Source organism: Nymphaea colorata, chromosome 3 (genome assembly GCF_008831285.2).
Source record: "Nymphaea colorata isolate Beijing-Zhang1983 chromosome 3, ASM883128v2, whole genome shotgun sequence".
Lineage (NCBI taxonomy): Eukaryota > Viridiplantae > Streptophyta > Magnoliopsida > Nymphaeales > Nymphaeaceae > Nymphaea > Nymphaea colorata.
The window spans coordinates 18210984-18230893 of NC_045140.1; the positions used below are offsets into that span (position 1 = coordinate 18210984).

Sequence of the window (19910 nt, forward strand, 5' to 3'; positions counted from 1 at the left end):
CTTCTCGTCATTAACCAAATTGGTCCAAGCCCGGATGCTCCTATCTTGGAGGGATCAGTAATGGTACCACAAGGATCATCTTAATTTCGCTACCCACAATCTCATTTGGCAAGTTGAACACTGGTCCAGTCTCATTAGCATCCTCAACGCTCTTGAAAGCGAAAGAAAGTGAGTGCTTCCAACCTGCAAAAATATCCGGACTTAACGTTTAATATTTGGATCTAGTTTAAGATTTGATCTGAAGGCCCCTAGAGACTCAGTTGTTCGTAACCTTGCAGTGAAGTAAGATGGCTTGGTTGCTACAAGCACGATTTTGAGTTTTCGAGGGAAAAGAAAACCCCAAGGGTATTGTAGTACGTGGTGCTCTAGAAATGAAGAGGATGATTGATCTTTTCATATTAAATTACTGAAAAGACGATGGTTGTAACTTCTTCATATTACTAAAATCCCGTGATATCTTCAAATATAGGAAGATAACAAGAAAAAGGAGAGACCCATTATACCAAGTTAAAAGTAAGATTTGCATTAAGAATTTCCAAACTTGCAGTGACATGGGAGAAATGGAATTGCAATGTGAGCCTACAAGGAAAGCCTGCCTTAAGACTGAATTCCATTAGCCGATCGACTTCTTTCTTACCAACCTCATTCACTTCAAAAGTAAAGAAAACTTTGAATTTCTTCACCAGCTGTTTAACATCGGTGTTTATAAGCCGCACTTACAAACGCCGATTACATGATGTAAAGACTATCGAGACAATCAAACGTGCCCTTAGACACCATATCTTAATGCACTAAGACTACCTTGAGTTCAATTTCTTATGTATTAAATATTTAGCTGTCATATACTCGATCCTTGGACTTGTTATCATGGGGGTTCGGTAGGCTCACTAGTGTAGCCGCCCCCTCTCCAGCTGTAATATTGGAGCATAGTGGCGGCTACTATGACCCTTCATGTGTTTGATTTGCTATTGGAGACAAACGTACCTGCGATGACATGATAGGAATGACGACTAGAGAGTGCACTTTATGGGCCTCGGGCGATCATGTCCACATAATATTATTTTCTGATTATCACGCTTTTAAAACGTGGAAGCCTGCCATCCGTGGCATTCTTATCTCAACTTTAAAGTGTTAAATATAATAAACATTTAATGCTTGATGGCATCCAAACAAGAAAATGGGTGCTCCTTCTGACTCCAAAAATGTCCTGTTAACGGTGAAATTATCGCAATAATCTTGGTACCTTTTTGAACGAACATGAAGCTAGCTCCATTTTCTTAGTCACATTCAGCATTTGTTTAATTTGTTTTGTTTTTTTCCCCTTGAATAAGCCCAAATTTTATACATTGACATCCTTGTTGGGTTTCTCTTAGTAGGTGGAATATAATGTCGAGATGCCAACCATTGCCCAATATGCCTTTTTGTTTTTACTCCTTCCCCTTGCCTTGAATAAGCCCAGACCATAGACAGACTGAGATCCTTCTTGGGCTTCTCTTATTAGGTGATACATCCATATCCAGATGGCAGCCGTAGCCTAACATGCCTTGTGCATGGGCCAACCAATAAGATAGATATCATGCAATGGCATGACAACGCATACGTGCATTATAGCGATCTGGTTTATTTTTCCAGATGACTGGGAACCCTAAAAAGGCCAGTTGCTTAGAGAGTGTTCCGATAAGAAGAACATAATGTTTTTGGAATACATACTCGTCTTAAGGAACATGGTACATTTACCGGAGGTTGTTCTTATATATAACAATCAAACACTTGGTATATATAATCACACCATGTTTCTTGAAACAAGAAGATGTCATGTATAATACAATATTCCTATTGCCAAACGGCCTCTTAATGATCCTTTTAGCTCGTTGAAGAGGTTGTAAATTTTGTGTGTCATGAGTCGAAACAATCAGTTTTGCATGCAATGCCGGTTCGGCATAGATTATGTGAGATATCTCTAAACATAATATATTAGCAAATTGATTTGTTATCAAAACATGGTATGGGCAGCAAAAAAAGTAGCACCAAATTAGTGAAGCAAGAAAGTAAGAGAAAAAAGCCAAAAATTTCTTGTCTTACCGTTCCTTATTCACATGAGAAGTGAACATTGTATTTGGTGATATTGTGATAAACCGTACTATGACGCCATATTGATGGCTTTTGAGACTCATTTCTTTACACTGCCCTGACGCTAACCATGAACCCAGTTTGCCAAATGAGTATAACTGAACAAATATGATGATATCAAAAAGACATCTCCTTTGTGAGATGAAGCAGGACTTTGTAATGGCGCACTATAATATCTGGTCATTTGTTCTTTTTGTTCGACCTTTTCAGGTTCTTTGGAAAGAAGAGCATGATACACAGTTGTGATCAGGTGGAGCGTAGAAATCAAACAAAATTTATCAAAAAGGCTAGTGGGCGGCTAGATTAAATCTTGTCGGATGCCAAATATTTCCGGATGACTAAAATCTAAAAATTTAATCGTCCGGCAACAGCCAAGGTACATGGCAGAATAAAACTCCCCTACAACAAAAGCTTTTGCAAAGATCCTACTGTGATGAACAAGATCTATTTGTAGAAGCAAAGTTCAGGCACCATAAAGCTCATACATAAGGTCGTAGACTGATTACCTGGCTCGGACCCAGGCTCAGTGCTGGAATCAACCCATCATCCTCAACATGAGTCAGTATCTAAAATTTCAACCAAAGAATCTGGGTCAACCTGGGCTGATGGGGATCAGATCTCTTCTTTGATTCTTGACCATGGACAAACTTGTTATGTTTTTTCTAAAATGTAATCAAGATACTATCAAACAGTTAAATGTTAACTAATATTTCTTAGATACTATCAATCAGGAGATATCGGACCGGTTCGAGCTCGATCCATGAATGGCTTCCGACAGGTACTGTGGACTCCACTTCTAGTTTGGAAGAATGTGGGGGTGTGCAGGACACGATCCGGAAAAATCAATGCATGAATTGAGTGGTTCCGGCAAAAGCTTTTTCAGAGACCAACAACTTGGGGTGTTGAACAAGCCGCCGGTAGGGCATCCCACCAATGCATGTACATCAATCTTGTTCCACTTTGAATTTGCTTCCCTGTTTCTTTATTGTTCATGACTCAGAAAGGACCAACGGCCTAGCTCGATCTTCATGTGTTGTAGATATTATTTTGTCTCGTTATCTATCTACAGTCTAAGAGACTCTTTCTCTCTCTCCCTCTCTCTCTCTCTCTCTCTCACACACACACACACACACGCACACACACATATATATACAATCCGAGTCTCAATTGGGATGGAACTAATCGAATTCAGTGAATGCTAGATCTCCACCTCCTGAGTTCGAACCAGACATCCTCAGCGACCACCTCTAGCTAGGACACATGATCTTCAATTCTACTGGGATCACTGAGGGAAATGGCGGGCCATGGACCCTTGTGGAAGATCATGAGTGGAAAAATCATATTTCCTAGTAGTTTCACCCTTAGGACATGTTTACAACACCGACTTTATATATGAACGGAATTAGTGAAATAGATTCCCATGACAGATAACTCAACCATGTTTTGGCGAATGGATCGATGCAAATAACATCCGAGTCCAAACTTATGGTACATCTTATACCATAGTGGGGTTTGAATAAGGGGCATAGTCAGTATTTTTTATCGCAGGAGTCGAAATAGAAAGTTTCAATTTTTTTATGTTAATATAATTTTTTTTGAAATTTATATATAATTTTTTGAGTGGAACCCTTTATCCTGTATATAATCCAAACGACTTCCCGTTCATGATGAATTGTCCATGGTCATATGCAGCAAGGAGTCGTGTGATAGTAGGAACATACTTTTTCAGATTGGATTTGGATAAGAAATGACATCTGATTGGATTTGGATTGGATTCAGTTTTTAAATTGCATATCCTATATCCAATGCTAGTACATTTTGAGAATTGGCGGGATTTATGAATGTAGCAGATTCAGATTCAGATTCAAGTATGAATGTAAAAATGAGATTCAGATCCAAATCAGATTGTAAAATTGGATTTACAATTTTGATTCTGATACAACTTGTCTTCGTTCACATTCGAATCCGAATATGTAAATATCCAAAAAACTGGATACAATTAAAATTATGTCCAAATTAAATCTGATTCATTGACATCCTACCCCCAATCACATGCAATCAATGGAATTTAATACTCACATGTCTCTCCTAATCTTCGGTTGCTGTCGCTATCTTATTGTATTAAAGTCTTCCTTTCTCCTTTTGCTTTTCGACCAACAATCCTGATCAAAGTAGACACAGAGGATGCGACCTAAGCTGCGGCTATGACCAAGGGCGAAACAAGAAAATTGTGGCTAAGGAGCATTATATATAAAATTTTAAATGGTAAATAATTTGTAAATGTGAAAAAATTCTCAAAATACCAATATAAAACTAAGAAGTCTTTGGAGATCAGTGAGTGCAATTGCCCCCACGTAGTACACCTGGCTATAAAACATTGTAAGAAAGATAAATCACAAAAAAAGAAAAAGAAAACCAATTTAGATCAGTCCTTTTTTTTATTCTCAAACTAGGGCCTGTTGTATTGGAAATTCTTGGACGGCGAACAGAGAGAACATTCATAAGAATCTTTGTTGAAATCAATTAAACAATAACAACAGCTTTTCTTGACGTAAAATTGGACAAACGATTTCAACTCCAATAAGGTAAAAAAAAAGATCAAAATCATGTTTTCGGTGATGATCAAGTGCATGGGAATCACTTTATATTGCGGCAGTTTGTCAAGAACAACTAAAACAGGGTCTATCGGCAATTCAGTGTCTCAAAGACCAGCAAATGTTCGTGGGGTCTCAAGTGAAAATTTTCCCGGAAAAACAGACGTAGGCTGCAATCACTTTCTCCATTTCACGGTCAAAGAGCTCACCGTGACTAACGCGAAAGCAAACATTTGATTGCTTTAGATTGAAAGTTTGAGGAGGAGCATGGGAGGTACTTTTCTCAGTACTGAGTTGGCAAATCTAATTTATGCAAAGAAACACTTGATAAAGGGCCATCTTTTTGACGGACCATGTTGCACTACTTTTGTCGTTTTACAACCCATGACAAGCGAAAATCTCCAGTAAACATCTTTGAACACAGGAGTCGCACAACCGTAACAAGTTTGCGATTCTTTTCTTTTTTTCACCAAGCTTGGGTTTGATAGCATCAGATCTCAAATTCGAGGCTTCATTAAAGGGTGTGTTTTGAAAAATCTTTAGTACATGAACTTTAAATCTATGTTCCAGGTTAAAAACCATAGATTTAAGGTTGGAGGGGAAGTATGTTGGGATCGGGATGGGGGTGGGTGGGTTGGAGTTATGACCTTAAATTCATGGATTTGAGATCTAGATCACTGCAGAACTCAGATCCATTGCGAACCAAACACAACCTAATTTTATTTTTGATAGATGCACATTAAAAGCTGTACTTTGGAAATCCTTAGTTTGTGGATATCAAGTAATGGGATTTTAAATCCACGTTAAATGTAAAAAGCCATGTATTGAAGGTCGAATAGGGGGAGGGGGTCCAACCTTAAATCCCCGGATCTCAAATCACAGCATGTCTGAGATCCGGTGAAACAAACACACCCTAAGAGATCGATACTTGTTGTTGACTATAAACCAGGTTAGTACTATGGTATTACGATCTTGTGGGATACAATGCTAAAACATTTTGTTTTTAAAATTGAAAGTTAGCCTCGACCATCAAGTGTCGGACAAGGCACCACAGTAAACGTTGAATGAGTGTTGTGACACTTATAATCAAGAGTTGGACAAGGCACAATACTAAAAGGGCATTTGGCAACAGTGAAAGTAAATTATTGTTTCATGTATTTATCCAAAAAATTGAGACAGATTCTAAATTCATCTATGAATCTGCCCCAATCTTTAGGGCAGGCACATAAAACAGCATCATATCATTTGACAGTGGCAATACTAACACAGTGTAGAATGTCCTTACATTGGGATAGATTCATAGAAGACTCTATAAATGTTTTTGTTGTCAAATGCTCCGTAAATGTTCAGACACCAACTCAGTCTTAGACTTTGGGGTCCAGGTGTAAGAGAGAAAAATGAGGAGAAAGGTCTTCAACACTCATTCAGGTGGTGGGACAAAATACTCTTGTTGCTAGTTTGAAAAAAAAAAAAAAAACACTAAACGGAAATTGATGGCAGGTTCATGCTTACCTCTTCACAGGGAGAACTATGCTGCAATTGTTTTCAAGTGGAAATTACAAAGAATCAATGTGGGCAGCTTCTATAGATGAGGAGATCCCCAGGATTGAGGGATATGATTGAGTAAAACTAAGGAATCCTCCCACATTTGACTGATAAAATGAAAATTCCAGTGCAGAAAGAAAAATAACATTTGTTGACCAACTTAATGGACTTGTATGACAAATGCTGTTCTTGAGGGAGACAGCAGAAAAATGTCAGCAACCTGTCACCAACTTGTGAAGGCATTCATATGAGCTAGAAAAGGCTAGTTTCTTGATGTCAATGTCTACAGTTCCTAGCTTTTGATCTGTAAACATGATCAGTCAGTCATTCATGCATACCATTCGCACGAAGGGAATTTTTTGCTCAGAAAGTGAATCGTTGAATGATCCTTTGATAGGGCGAGAAAAATATTTTTCCATCTGCTGCCACAGAGAGTAGCAAGCCTCTATTTGAGACTTTTGAGCTTTCTCGGCAGATCAGCTGCAAAAATGCAGGAACTCACAGGGTGTGTTTGATAGCCTTGGACTTTAGATACGGGGCTAATATGAAATCTGAACTTTGTTTGATCCACTATTTAAACAAACATTGAATTTCAGCATTATTGATTTCAGATCCAAATTAAGTATCATAAAATCCTCAGAGTTGAGGTCCAAATCTCCGGGAGAAAGGGGTTTATTTAGACATCAGATAAAGGGAAACATAGGCGTGAGGGTTTTTATCACTAGCTGGCTGGAGGGAGCACTGATTCCATAACTTTAATACTTTTAGGGGCACCTATATAATAAACAATCAAATATAACAACTTATTAAGATAAAAATAAATAAACTTTGTGACGCTGGTGTGGGCAGTCCACTGCTTGTTGTCAATTCAGGCCTGATGACGTTCCCAATATGGAGCCAGAAGTGAACTCATTTTATAAAGTGATTAAAGGAAATTAATGGGTGCTTATGCGGTCGTATAAAACCAGCTTGTTTTGACAACTTCAATATACATGTGTTAAACTTTCTTATATGTATTCAATTAAATACATAAAAAAATTAATTGCCATTGTGATAAATGATGAGCGAATACAGGCCAAATCTGTTGTCGCTAGAGCGATTAGGGAGTCCATAAGGATACACTTCGCATAAAATAAATTATTCTCCTCGATCGATCGGCTTAACCTTGTAAGTTGGTGCGTTGGTTGATCCTCTGTGTCAGAATTGCTTGTTGAGTACTCCAAGAAGTGGGGTTGACACATCTTTTAAGTAAGACATAAAGAAAAATTAATAAGTTTTGTAATAATAGAAGAATGGACATGCAGCTATCAAGTTTTGTGATGTATGATTATACATGTAACACAACCATCTCCACAGCAGTATTAGAAAGCTTGTCCATCTGCGTCAAACCAATATAAAATACAAACTTTTCGGAGGATGAACTGATGATCATTGACTTGCAGTTTTATGTGAAACTAAAGGGGATAGAAGCATCTTTACTGACGTTGATTGATTGATTGATTTGGACATAGAGCTTTTTAAAAGAATGATCAAAACAAACAATCAACGAAACACAATGCATTATGAAATTAATCAGGGTCGTTGCCATCACAAAATTATAAAATCATTGCTATATATATATATATATATATATATTCAATTATAATATAACAAGCGAAAAAGTACACTTATGTGAATTGACAGCGGAAAGAATTTAAGAAAAAGAGAAAACTCCTGTTCGCAGAATTCTGCCTTTAGCTGCACCGTGGATTTCTCCACTTACTAAAAAATGAAGAATAATTAAATAATGTACCAAAAAATTAAGAGAAATGGAGAGCCCACAGGTGACAGACAAGAAGGACTAGGAAGAAGTAGATTAAAATATTTCTTTAGCTGCCTTCCATGTAACTAATTGACTATTCCACTACAAAAATTTGGTATGACTCATGCAGTTGAATTGAACGGTTTGGTATATATATATATATATATAGAGAGAGAGAGAGAGAGAGAGAGAGAGAGATGGTTTACTTGACTGTCACCATGTTGGATAAATCTCCACCAAAACTCATGATTGAGAGAGAGGCATCCCTTTCTTTTTCATAGGACAAGTAAACTTGATGACCACATGTTACTCAAAGACATTAGTCACGCAGAGAGAGAGAGAGAGAGAGAGAGAGAGAGCTCGCAATGAGGGAACATCTCAAAGACAAACCGGCAGGTGACTCAAGTACAAATTAATTATCTAAGAGTTTCCCCCAAGTATGAAAATGACATCTACCTATGTCATTAAGAACTTGGTCATCTAGATTACATACATGTTAGGTTTTGATAAATAAAATTTACCATAGAAAAGTTTACAAGTGAAAATTTTGGAAATTACATGATTGCACTTCTAAAAAAAAAAGATCCTAGCTGCTCCCCTGTTTTGGAGCTGCTTAAATGTAACATAACGGTTACAAGCACAATGTGTTGTACCACCTTCCTCAAGCTGTATAGCTTAGTTGGTTGGGTTTGATTCTTGTGAACTCTATATCTTTGCATTTTGAAGTGGTGGAACACAAATGGTAAAGTTGAAGGAGACACCACTGCCGTCGACATTCGACATTGATGCAGTCCATGACTTGAGATGCAGGGGAATGAAGAGGATTTCATAACTCTTTTCAAACGGTGGATTGTTAACTTCTCGCTCACCCCAAATAGCGTGGGGCAACTTACTTATCAACCATCAACGATGTGTTGCGTTCACCAAGGAGAAAGAAAACTATTTAAGAGGGGAAATACAATAAAGTGCACACAAGAAATATCAAATTCATTAAAAGACGATGCTAGTAAGTGCATGGCACACCTGACTAGAGATGAGCCTGCAGAACTCTAAGACCTTTCAAAGAATCAAATGGACCCTAAAGGGGGAAAAAAGGAAAAGGAAGAAAAAGCGAATAACCACAAAAAGGGCCAAGTACACAACAGGCCTTCCATCGATCCTTGTATTGTTACAACCACAACTAGCAACGAAAACGGCTGCTGCTAATTAGGAGCTTCTTTTCTGCTGATCCACACAAGTGTTGACTTTCTTCTATACTTCAGTTCACCCTTCTACAGTTCTTCCTGATCTCTCCGCTGTTGCCAGTGAGAGGCTTGATGTCTCCCATCCTGATCATCGCCACAACGAAATCTGCATTGAACGCGTCAGCGTTGCTAGCATAAGCTTTAACCTGCGAATCGGTGGATCCACCATTGAAGAGCTCCTGGTCGGAATGAAGGAGGCCCCTCTTGGCAAGCAGGTCCGTGTAGTAGCTGTTGTCGAACAAATTTGGGGTGTTTATGTCAAGAGGAGCCAAGTTGTTGTCACCGGAACCTTTGGTGGGAGGGCAGTTGGCTCTCCTTGTCCTGGCGAAGAAGCCATCTATGTTGCTTTCGTTGTAGATGTGGTTTCTGAAGTTGGTGCATCTTGCCTGCCCAATGGTGTGAGCTCCTGCTTCCACAAATGCGATGTGAGTGACAGAGACAGAATATGGGTCGAGAATCAAAGACGATACATCGTTTAGTTAGTCATATACGTAGTATTAAGCTTACCTGATAGTGCGACCAGATCATGGACAGAAAGGCCCTGGGCGGCGAAGCTGGAAATGAGCTTAGAAAGGCTGCTAGTGGGAGCAGGAATGCTGGTGTTTGCTAGGGCCTGGCTTGCGGTCCTCGCGTCCCTTCTTCCTACCTTCACATCCCAGCTTCGTCCGCCCAACTGCACCAAAATTAACGCAGAAATTTCAAGTCGAAATGCCGTGAAAAGTTTAATATATAATTCAATTTCCTGAGATCAGCATTAATGGTTTATTCGTTTCTGCAGAAAATATGGGTACCTCAACAACAGAGTCTCTAGCCGCAATTGCTATGATATCGGCACAAGAAACAACACCAGGACAGAGCTCCTCCACTGCGGCCTTGATGGCATCGATCACCTCGAATCCCCTAAGAGAGTTCATGTTCGGCCCTGCCTTCTTCTCCCCGACGAATGTGGGTGTGTCATCCAGCAGAACAGAGCCATCACAACCCTGCAACGCCACCAAATATAAATCTAACCAAAAATGCCTGCGGATTATATAACATATATACGCACAGAGAAGCAATTAGCAGGAAGTGGTATATATATCTATATATACACATATACATACATTGACAAAACAGTCATGGAAGAACATGCGAACTAATGATGCACCCATCCTCTTCTCCTTGTCAACAGCATTCTCAATCTGAGATCGAACTGCCGAGAAGAGGTCGGGGCATGACTCGGAGTAGAAGTCGGGGGTGAGTTGAGCAATGGAGGTGGTGCCCAGGAGAAGGAATGATATAACTGAAAGGGTCAATCCAATTGCAGAAAAGGAAGACATTGGTATAGTGGCGATTGCCAAATAAGTTGAAGAAATAGCAGCGCTGCTTTGGATCTTCTTGGATAGAAGATATGCTGTGGAAATGATGGTTGTTTAGGCCCCTATTTATAAGTGCTAAGCCAGGCTTCAGTACAAGTTAACCAGCTCCTCCAGACCTGAAGCCAGTGGGTCCAACGGTCTCCTCTAGCACGCAATTCTTTGTTAATTTAAAGGAAAGGTTCCCCTTTCTTCTTCCCTGAAAGTCAAGGTCGGCCTCTGCATTTTTCACTTAATTTGCTTATACTATTGTTGCGAACCAAATCTATTATCCGCTTAACTCATGTGATTAGCAGTTAGCTACAATTTGGGCAGTGTTCTAAATTGTGTTAAACCGCTGATTTTGACTTGGTTGGTTGGTGTAGGTAGACTTATCTGGACTTATAAGCTCATCCCTCTTGTGGCTTCAGGCTTGTTGGTTGGTTGGTTAGTCCATTGATCTTTGACATATATGCCGGCATTTTCATGGCTGGTGCATGTTGCCCATGTGGAATCAGAAGTGAACTCGTGTAGAAGATACCACAGGAATTGGAGCTTATCTAAGGTAGCAAGTGAATCTTATCTGTTTGTGGTTTCAGCGGTTTTACTTGATTCAATTCGTGCTGATGTTCTTATTTTTAATCCACACTTTTTGACGGATATCTTTTCATAGGTTTTGAATATTAGGCCATAAATGACCAATTTTTATTAGTTTTCTCACTGCCCGGATCCGGGAAAAAAAAGTGAACCTAAATTGTCCGCCAAATTAAAGTTAAAATGAATATTGCATTTTATCTTTTTGTTGTGACCTGGTCCTTTCTACAATTAATGTACACCACCTTCAGTGATGTAAGTACTCGACTTAGATTCCTTTAATGATCCTTAATAAACTCCTCATTTGAATTTATGATCTGCCATTTTAAACTTCACTCAAGTTAACTTGGTCTAAGCCTAGTCGGGAGCGTCAAGCTAACTTACTCGTCGACAGTTGGTATGGTTTATACTTTATATCAAGCAGCTTTCTGCATGATTTACCCACCATTGACTGAAAAAGATCAAGGCATCAAAAACCAATATTGAATGTAAACTTTTTGGAGGATGAACTGAACATCACTGACTCCCAAACTTCTGTTGGAATAAATTAAGGAGTTAGAACGGCTTTACCTGACTTCCTGTGTTGATTGATTGACCGGAAACAACGCGACAGCAAGCAAAAATTTTCAAAGCTGACTAAGTTTTGCGTTAGGAGTGTTGGATAAGATAGATTGGGAACAGAAGTCAGCAGACAGCATCACCAACTCTATGTATTGCTCAACCTATGATCGATAATAGAATTAAAGGTTGCACCATTTACTTATTATTTTACTAATTTGTTGTTGCTTTTTTTAAAGCCTGTGGTGGGCAGACACAAGTCAAACAATAGTTACTGAAATATGAATGGACACAAGAAAGGCAGCGAGTCAAGAAAGAAGCAGGAGAAAAAGTGTGAAACATAATGCATGTTTAATATACCTAACAAGTGAAAAAGTAAACGTGCCTGAATTGAGAGCGGAGAAGGTTAGGAAAAGGAGAAGACGTCGTGGTCCATGAACAGCGGAAATGTAAAACCAAGAAAATAAAAACGGAAATTGACCGCAATGTTGAGTAATTTAAATGGATATGAAAGAGGACGAAAGAGCAAGCAGGTGGAAAACTAGAATGACTTGGAAGAACTGGACGCCCACCTTTCTTAATTTAGATAGTTTCCGTGTAGCTAATTGACTGTTGCACTGGAAGTAGTTCAGTTGTTGGCTGACATTATATATATATCACGCACACGAAGAGAGAGAGAGAGAGAGAGAAACTGGCCTCCCACCAAGAAAGGCAAACCATCGAAGGATGGACAAAAGATAGACAGTAGAACTATTATAATTACTTAGTGTCTAATTGAAACCTTTAAACTAACAAAGTTACATCACAAATAATACTAGTGACAACGATATATTCTGAGCCTCTGACTTCAATGTTTCCTTCCTTATAGGTAGTTACAATCCTTATGGATGTCACATTCAGTAAATCCAATTGGATCGAATATACGACAGAATTGCTTTGAAAGTTGAGGTATGGAAAACAATTTAACATCTAATTGAAAAATAGATGGGGTTCATATTTGAAAAGTGACATCCAGGTTGGGTTCATATTGGACTCAGATTCAAATAAGCATTTGATTTAGATTCATATTTGAATTTAAACAAGGATCCTATATCCAATATCCACCTATCTTCAAAGTTAGTTCTTACCATATCATAATGAGGTTCGGATTTGGCTTAAAAGTCACATTCAATTTCTGTTTAAAAAATCAGAATTGGGTTTGGTTGTGAGTTTAAAAATCGGTTTCACATAGGATTTGGATTCAGACATATTATAGAATTCACATATGCTAATATTTAATAAAGCAGATATGGTAAAATACATCCGTTTTCCATCCAATCTATTAAACGCTATACTTGCCGTAACACACGGCCTCCTTTATTACGGCCTGCGTAAAGATGCCCCCACCCCAACAAATCATTTTTCTAGCAAACACTTCGGATGAGTTTCAAAACTTGTGATACAAGTGCTGTTGTAGGAGTATGGAGCTTGATCGTCCCGTGATATGTTTCACACATCCAATTGAGCCAAGGATATTTCTAAATATTCTTGTTTGATATAGTTGAGGCCCAATGTCATTAAGAAGACCATGTTCGGTTTATAGGAGAGTATTTCATCATACAGCCTAACAAGAGGCCCTAAGCGTTCACCCTTCACATCCTTACTATGCTTCAACTACCTTTTCCGTGCCCCTAAAAAGACCTGCATCAAGTGCTGTTTTTTAAATATTCTTTTTATCACCTTGATTGACTTGACTACTCGCGGGGAGTTAGGGCATCCCAAACCTTTATTCAAAAGGAATACTTTTATGAGATTGATTTGTTTCTGTTATTTGTGAAGCCTGTGGTGGGCTGACTTTAGTCAACCTGTAGTTGCTGCAATATGAACGAATACAAGAACCAGATCCTTTTTTTTTTTTAAATGAGTGTAGAGCCTGATCTCAACTTAATAGGCTTCCTCTCAACTTAATAGGCTTCCTTAATTATCGTACATCCAAAAATAAAATGTGCATAAGAAAAATCAAATTCATTAACTGAGGATTCTAAGAGCTTGATCCACATGACTAGATGAGCCAATAGAACTCTAGGTCCTTCCGAATGGAAAGGTCTCAAAAGGAGAAAAAAACAAGAGAAAAATGAAAGGGAATAACAACAGAAAGGTCTAAGTAGACAAAAGCGCACTCATACGGTGCTTGTATTGTTACAACCAAAAGCTAGCAATGAAAACGGCCGCTGCTAATTCGGAGCTTCTTTTCTGATGATCGACTCAAGAGCCATAATGATAATTAAATAAGCTGACTTTCTTCGATACTTCAGTTCACCATTCTACAGTTCTTCCTGATCTCTCCGCTGTTGCCAGTGAGAGGTTTGATGTCTCCCATCCTGATCATGGCCGCGATGAAATCAGCATTAAATGCGTCAGGGTTGCTGGCATAAGCTTGAACCTGGGAATCGGTGGATCCACCATTGAAGAGCTCCTGATCGGAGTGAAGGAGGCCCCTCTTGGCAATCAGGTCCGCGTAGTAGCTGTTGTCGAACAAGTTTGGAGTGTTTATGTCAAGAGGAGCCAGGTTGTCGTCACCGGAGCCCTTGGTCGGAGGGCAGTTGGCTCTCCTTGTCCCGGCGAAGAAGCTATCTATGTTGCTTTCGTTGTAGATGTGGTTTCTGAAGTTGGTGCATCTTGCCTGCCCAATGGTGTGAGCTCCTGCTTCCACCATTATCATATGAGTGACAGAGACGGAGACAGATTCGGAGACAGAGACAAAAATTATGGGTTTGCAAAGACTGGATATCGTTTAGTGAGTAATATACTTAGTAACAAGCTTACCTGATAGTGCGACCAGATCATTGACAGAAAGGCCCTGGGCGGCGAAGCTGGAGATGAGCTTAGAAAGGCTGCTAGTGGGAGCAGGAATGCTGGTGTTTGCTAGGGCCTGGCTTGCTGTCCTCGCGTCCCTTCTTCCCACCTTCACATCCCAGCTTGTTCCGCCCAACTGCACCAAAATTCACATAAAAAGATTTTGAGTTGAAATGCACGTAAAAGCTAACTATATAGTCCATTTCGTGAGAACAGCATTAATATTCGTTTCTGCAGAAAATGTGGGTACCTCAACAACAGAGTCTCTAGCAGCAATTGCTATGATATCGGCACAGGAGACGACACCAGGGCAGACTTCCTCCACTGCGGCCTTGATGGCATCGATCACCTCGAATCCCCTAAGAGAGTTCATGTTCGGCCCTGCCTTCTTCTCCCCGACGAATGTGGGTGTGTCATCCAGCAGAACAGAGCCATCACAACCCTGCAACGCCACCAAATATAAATCTAACCAAAAATGCCTGCGGATTATATAACATATATACACACACAGAAGCAATTAGCAGGAAGTGGTACATATATATATATGTGTGTGTGTATGTGTGTATATGTATATATATTTATATACATACATTGACAAAGCAGTCATGGAAGAACATGCGAACTAGTGATGCACCCATCCTCTTCTCGTTTTGAACAGCACTCTCAATCTGAGAACGAACCACCGTGAAGAGGTCGGGGCATGACTCGGAGTAGAAGTCGGGGGTGAGTTGCGCCATGGAGGTGGTGCCCAGGAGAAGGAATGATATAACTGACAGGGTCAATAGAAATGCAGAAAAGGAAGCCATTGGTATAGCGGCGATTGCGAATTAAGGTGAAGAAAGAGCAGCGCTGCTTTAGATCTTCTTGGGCAGAAGATATGTTGTGGAAATGATGGTTGTTTAGGCCCCTATTTATAAGTGCTAGCGAGGCTTCAGACCAAGTTAACCAGCTGGTCTAAGCCTGATGCAAGTCGGTCCCACTGTCTTCTGCTGCAGTCAATCCTTTGTTAATTTAAGGGAAAGGTTCCCTTTTCTTCATCCCCAAAGGGTCAAGGACTCAAGATCGGCTTCTACTTGATGTAATTCTTGCGGATGTACTGATTTTGATTCCCCACTTTTTGAAGGATTTCTTTTCTTAGGTTTTGAATATTTGGCCTTAAAAGATCAATTTCTATTAGCTTTCTGCATGATTACCCACCATTGACTAAAAAGATAAAGGCATCACAAACCAATATTGAATGTAAACTTTTTGGAGGATGAACTGAACATCATTGTCTCCCAAACTTCTGTTGGAATAAATTATGGGGTGACAACAGCTTTACGTGGTTTCCTCTGTTGATTGATTGACTGGAAACACGGCTACAGCTAGCAGAAATTTTCAAAGCTGACTAAGTTTCGCGTTAGGAGTGTTCAACGAGATAGATTGGGAACAGAAGTCGGCAGACTCATTACCAACTCTATAAAAAATAAGCTTACGGACTTAGAATGGTTGCGCAACTTATGCTCGATAACAAAATTAAACGTTGCACTATTTACTATTATACTAATTTGTTGTTGTTTTTTTAAAGCCTGTGGTGGGCAGTCTATAGTTACTGAAATATGAACGCACACAACAAGCACAGTAGTAAGTCAAGGAAAGTGTGAAATATAATGCATGTATATATATAACTCAATAATATGTACCTAACAACTAGCAAGTAACAAATTAACAAGTAAACGCGTCGAATCGATTGCGGAAAAGGTTAGGCAAAGGAGAAGACGTCATGGTCCATGAACAGCGGAAATGAAATATTAAAACCAAGAAAATAAAAATGGAAATCGATCGCAATGTTGGGTACTAAAATGGATATGAAAGAGAGCGGAAGAGCAAGCAGGTGGCAAACTACAATGATTAGGAAGAACTGCGCGCCCACCCTTCTTTACATATTTTCCGTGTAACTAATTGACTGTTCCACTGTAAGTAGTTCAGTTGCTGGCTGGCATTATATATATATATCGAAGAGAAAGAAAGAGAGATTATTTGACCATCACCATGTTCGACAAAACCTATCGGCATTCATGATCATGATTGATTGTTTTCTTTATTTTCACTTTTTCCTTCAAGCAAACTTGACGCCTGACATGTGTGACTCGAGGAAATTGATCATTGAGAGAGAGAGAGAGAGAGCTGGCAAAATGGGAATTGAAGAACAAAATTTGTGACAAGAAGTCACAAGGAAACAACAAACATGTTGAGAAAGAGAGAGAGAGAAAAGAATTACTATAATTACTAGCAAAGTTACATCACCAAGAATTCTGGTGACAAGGATATATTCTGACATCGATATTTCCTTTCCTTGTAAGTAGTTATAGTTTCATTTCATATGGATGCCAATAAATCCAATAGGATAAAAAATACGACTGAATTGCTTTAAAAATTTCAGAAGCATCTTTACGTGGTGCCCGGTGTTGATTGATTGGATACAAAGCCACAGAAATTTCAGAGTAGGGTAAGCCTTGTATTAGAAATGTTGGACAAGATAAATTGGAAACAAAAGTCAGCATGAACATCACCAACTCATGGCCAGAAAGGCCCTGGACGGCGAAGCTGGAGAAGAGCTTAGAAAGTCTGCTAGTGAGAGCAGGGATGCTGGTGTTTGCTAGGGCCTGGCTCGCTGTTCTTGCGTCCCACCTTCACATCCCAGTTTGTTCCCCCCAACTGCACCAAAATTCACATAAAAATTTTCAAGTTGGAATGCACGTAAAAGCTAAGTTTCACATCCCAGCTTGGTCCCCCCAACTGCACCAAAATTCACATAAAAATTTTCAAGTTGGAATGCACGTAAAAGCTAAGTTTCACATCCCAGCTTGGTCCCCCCAACTGCACCAAAATTCACGCAGGTTTAGCCATAATTTGGCCAGTGTTCTAATTAAATTATGTTAAACTACACCGACTTTGACTGATGTAGGTTGAGATTTATGTGCTTTAAGCTGACCATTAGCCTCGCTTCATGCTTGTTGGTTGGTTTCGTTTGTTGATCTTCTCTCTTTCTTAATTCCTTACTGGATGATAATGCTTGTGGGGACTCAATTTTTGTTGTCACAAATAAACAATAGCGACCGGAACCCACAGGTTTGGCGCCAAAAATGATAATTGTTGTCGTGTTCCAAAAAGGCCCATGTTAAAATTTTGCAACTGTAGTTTGATCTCTGCAATAAAAAATCCTTATCTCTGCCCCACCGTATGAAACCATTGCTGAAAGCAGTGAGCTGTTGGATAAAGTTTCCAACATGCTTTGACTGGTTATACGATTTGCTTGTGCTGTGAAGTAGAGGCCACACGCTTTCTCCAGAAATTGCATTAAATATTCTTCCTTTCCATTTCCTTTTTGATTTGGGGAGGTAGGGTTGGTGATATGCCTGATTTTGTTTTACTTTTTAGAACGCAACATTGTCAACTCTGAACATTTCTGGTATCAATCTATGTAACCAATCTGTTAATCAGCGCAAGAAATCATGCAACTGCTGTCTATTTTTTCTAGCTTTCCTCACCCATCAAAGTCAATGTTTACGTGTTGGCCATCCTAAAATTCATTTTTATATTTGGTTGATGCAAATAGTCAAATTTCAATAGCAACTATGAGGATGATTGGCTACATCGAACTCCAAAAACGCACGTCAGTGCGCTTTGTATACATTTAAAATTGAAAGCCATTGAATGTAATGTCAACCCCTTATAAACCATCCTACTTTTGCTTCAAGTATACAACATCGACTTTTTATTGTGGGGACTTCCTGATCAGCTGACCGGAGACAAAACAACGTCGATAGTGATTAGCACAGTCCACTTGGTAATATGAAGTAGTGATATACATGATCTGATCACTAGTTAAATAAATACACCGACCCGAAATGACAAGACTTTTTTTCATGTATCTACAGGTGAAAGCCTGAATAGTTTGGCAAACGCTTCAGATCCAAATCAGCTGCATAGATAATTGATTCACCGTCCTACTCATTGATGCCGTATATAAAATATACTAATCTTTTAAATGTGTGTATATATATGTATAGAGAAATTGGTAAATCTCAGACCACTTAGATTAGAGACAAAAGCCAGACTTTTTAATTTTTGTTAAAAAGTATTTTGAACAAAAATGTGAGTATCCTACTACGTTTAACTCAAATAGCTGTTATAAAAAAAAAAGATCTTTCAACTATCAAGATTTTGATATTATAAGAATAATTGATTTTTTATTAATCAAAAATACATTTCAACTAAAAAAAATTGATTAACATAATGTATATTTTCTATGAAATCATCTTCAAGATCATATCTATAAAGTTAGATTACAGAAAAAATACTTGGGTAATAAATTTGAAAGTTTTTGTATTCTATGTATCTCAGATCTAAGAAGTATGTGTATACATTGAAATCAGCCGACTACCTCTGTAACTAGATAGTTGTTTTTTAATTTTGCGTCACTAAAAACCATCACAAAATGTGCATTCTATTATTGAAATCAGTGGCTAAGCACCATATTATCAGCAATGCACCGTTTGCGACACAATTTTTTTTTTAAAGCCAATCTGGCTGTTTCAACTCATATATATATATATATATATGTGTGTGTGTGTGTGTGTGTGTTTGCTTATGAACATTTGTTGTACTATCGTGTGGGCCACCCGATCTGACGATCTCTTTCAATCCAATGGCCCAAATGAAGGGCCATCTTTTACCTTCGCCGAGTCATGCATGCTCCGGCGCTGGTTTTCCAAGTTTCCTTTCAGTGGTTGGTAAAAAAAAAAAAAGAGGGAAGAGATAAAACTTAAAAGGTGGGTGGGAGAGTAAAAGAGAAAATGGAGAGTGAAAAAAATTAGTCTCATTAAGAGAGAAGAAAATAGCTGATCACAGAGAATGAGATAGAGAAAAGAAATCCACATGTTACCTCCAAAAAAAAAACCACTCCCATCAAACTCATTCCCTATTATTCCACAGTTCTGTTAAAATATATACATGTTTACATGTTCTATGTGTTTATTTACTTTTATTAAATATTTTGGTTGAACTGTTGATGGAAGAGACTTTTTCTAAAATGTGAGGTTAGAAGTTAATATAAAAACAGATGCGTGAAGCAGAAATGAGGAAGGTCTGCAAGAAGTGCAAAGCATGTAGATGCACTTCAGTTCAGATCACATGATTACGGAAGCATCTAATTGGTGAAATAGGAAATATGCAGGAAGTGATCAGGAAATTTGGGACATGAAAATAAATAAAAGTAAGAGCGTAAAATCAA

General features: G+C 38.8%; 2 protein-coding genes across 2 annotated transcripts; both read right to left on the reverse strand.

The window, feature by feature from the left end:
- Positions 1 to 9051: 9051 nt before the first annotated feature.
- On the reverse strand, positions 9052 to 10691 carry LOC116250749 (peroxidase P7-like). Its single transcript, XM_031624666.2, has 4 exons — positions 10418 to 10691; positions 10106 to 10297; positions 9822 to 9987; positions 9052 to 9720 (listed from the first exon to the last, which is right to left on the reverse strand). Exons 1-4 carry the CDS (start codon positions 10631 to 10633, stop codon positions 9329 to 9331), a joined length of 966 nt encoding a protein of 321 aa, XP_031480526.1. The 5' UTR covers positions 10634 to 10691; the 3' UTR covers positions 9052 to 9328.
- A 3098-nt stretch (positions 10692 to 13789) lies between these two features.
- LOC116250902 (peroxidase P7-like) lies at positions 13790 to 15504 on the reverse strand. The gene is made up of 4 exons (XM_031624886.2): positions 15226 to 15504; positions 14886 to 15077; positions 14606 to 14771; positions 13790 to 14482 (listed from the first exon to the last, which is right to left on the reverse strand). The coding sequence occupies exons 1-4, from the start codon at positions 15439 to 15441 to the stop codon at positions 14091 to 14093; spliced, it is 966 nt and encodes a 321-aa protein (XP_031480746.1). The 5' UTR covers positions 15442 to 15504; the 3' UTR covers positions 13790 to 14090.
- Between the last annotated feature and the right edge of the window lie 4406 nt (positions 15505 to 19910).

What these genes read in the sequence shown, in the direction of transcription:
- LOC116250749 (XM_031624666.2), bottom strand. Translation starts at nt 10,633, where the DNA reads ATGTCTTCCTTTTCTGCAATTGGATTGACCCTTTCAGTTATATCATTC. An exon ending in TCCATGACTGTTTTGTCAAT is followed by an intron (nt 10,298 to 10,417) that starts GTATGTATATGT and finishes GTGGCGTTGCAG; the next exon opens with GGTTGTGATGGCTCTGTTCT. An exon ending in TGATCTGGTCGCACTATCAG is followed by an intron (nt 9,721 to 9,821) that starts GTAAGCTTAATA and finishes TTGTGGAAGCAG; the next exon opens with GAGCTCACACCATTGGGCAG.
- LOC116250902 (XM_031624886.2), bottom strand. Translation starts at nt 15,441, where the DNA reads ATGGCTTCCTTTTCTGCATTTCTATTGACCCTGTCAGTTATATCATTC. An exon ending in CTAGAGACTCTGTTGTTGAG is followed by an intron (nt 14,772 to 14,885) that starts GTACCCACATTT and finishes ATTTTGGTGCAG; the next exon opens with TTGGGCGGAACAAGCTGGGA. An exon ending in TGATCTGGTCGCACTATCAG is followed by an intron (nt 14,483 to 14,605) that starts GTAAGCTTGTTA and finishes TGGTGGAAGCAG; the next exon opens with GAGCTCACACCATTGGGCAG.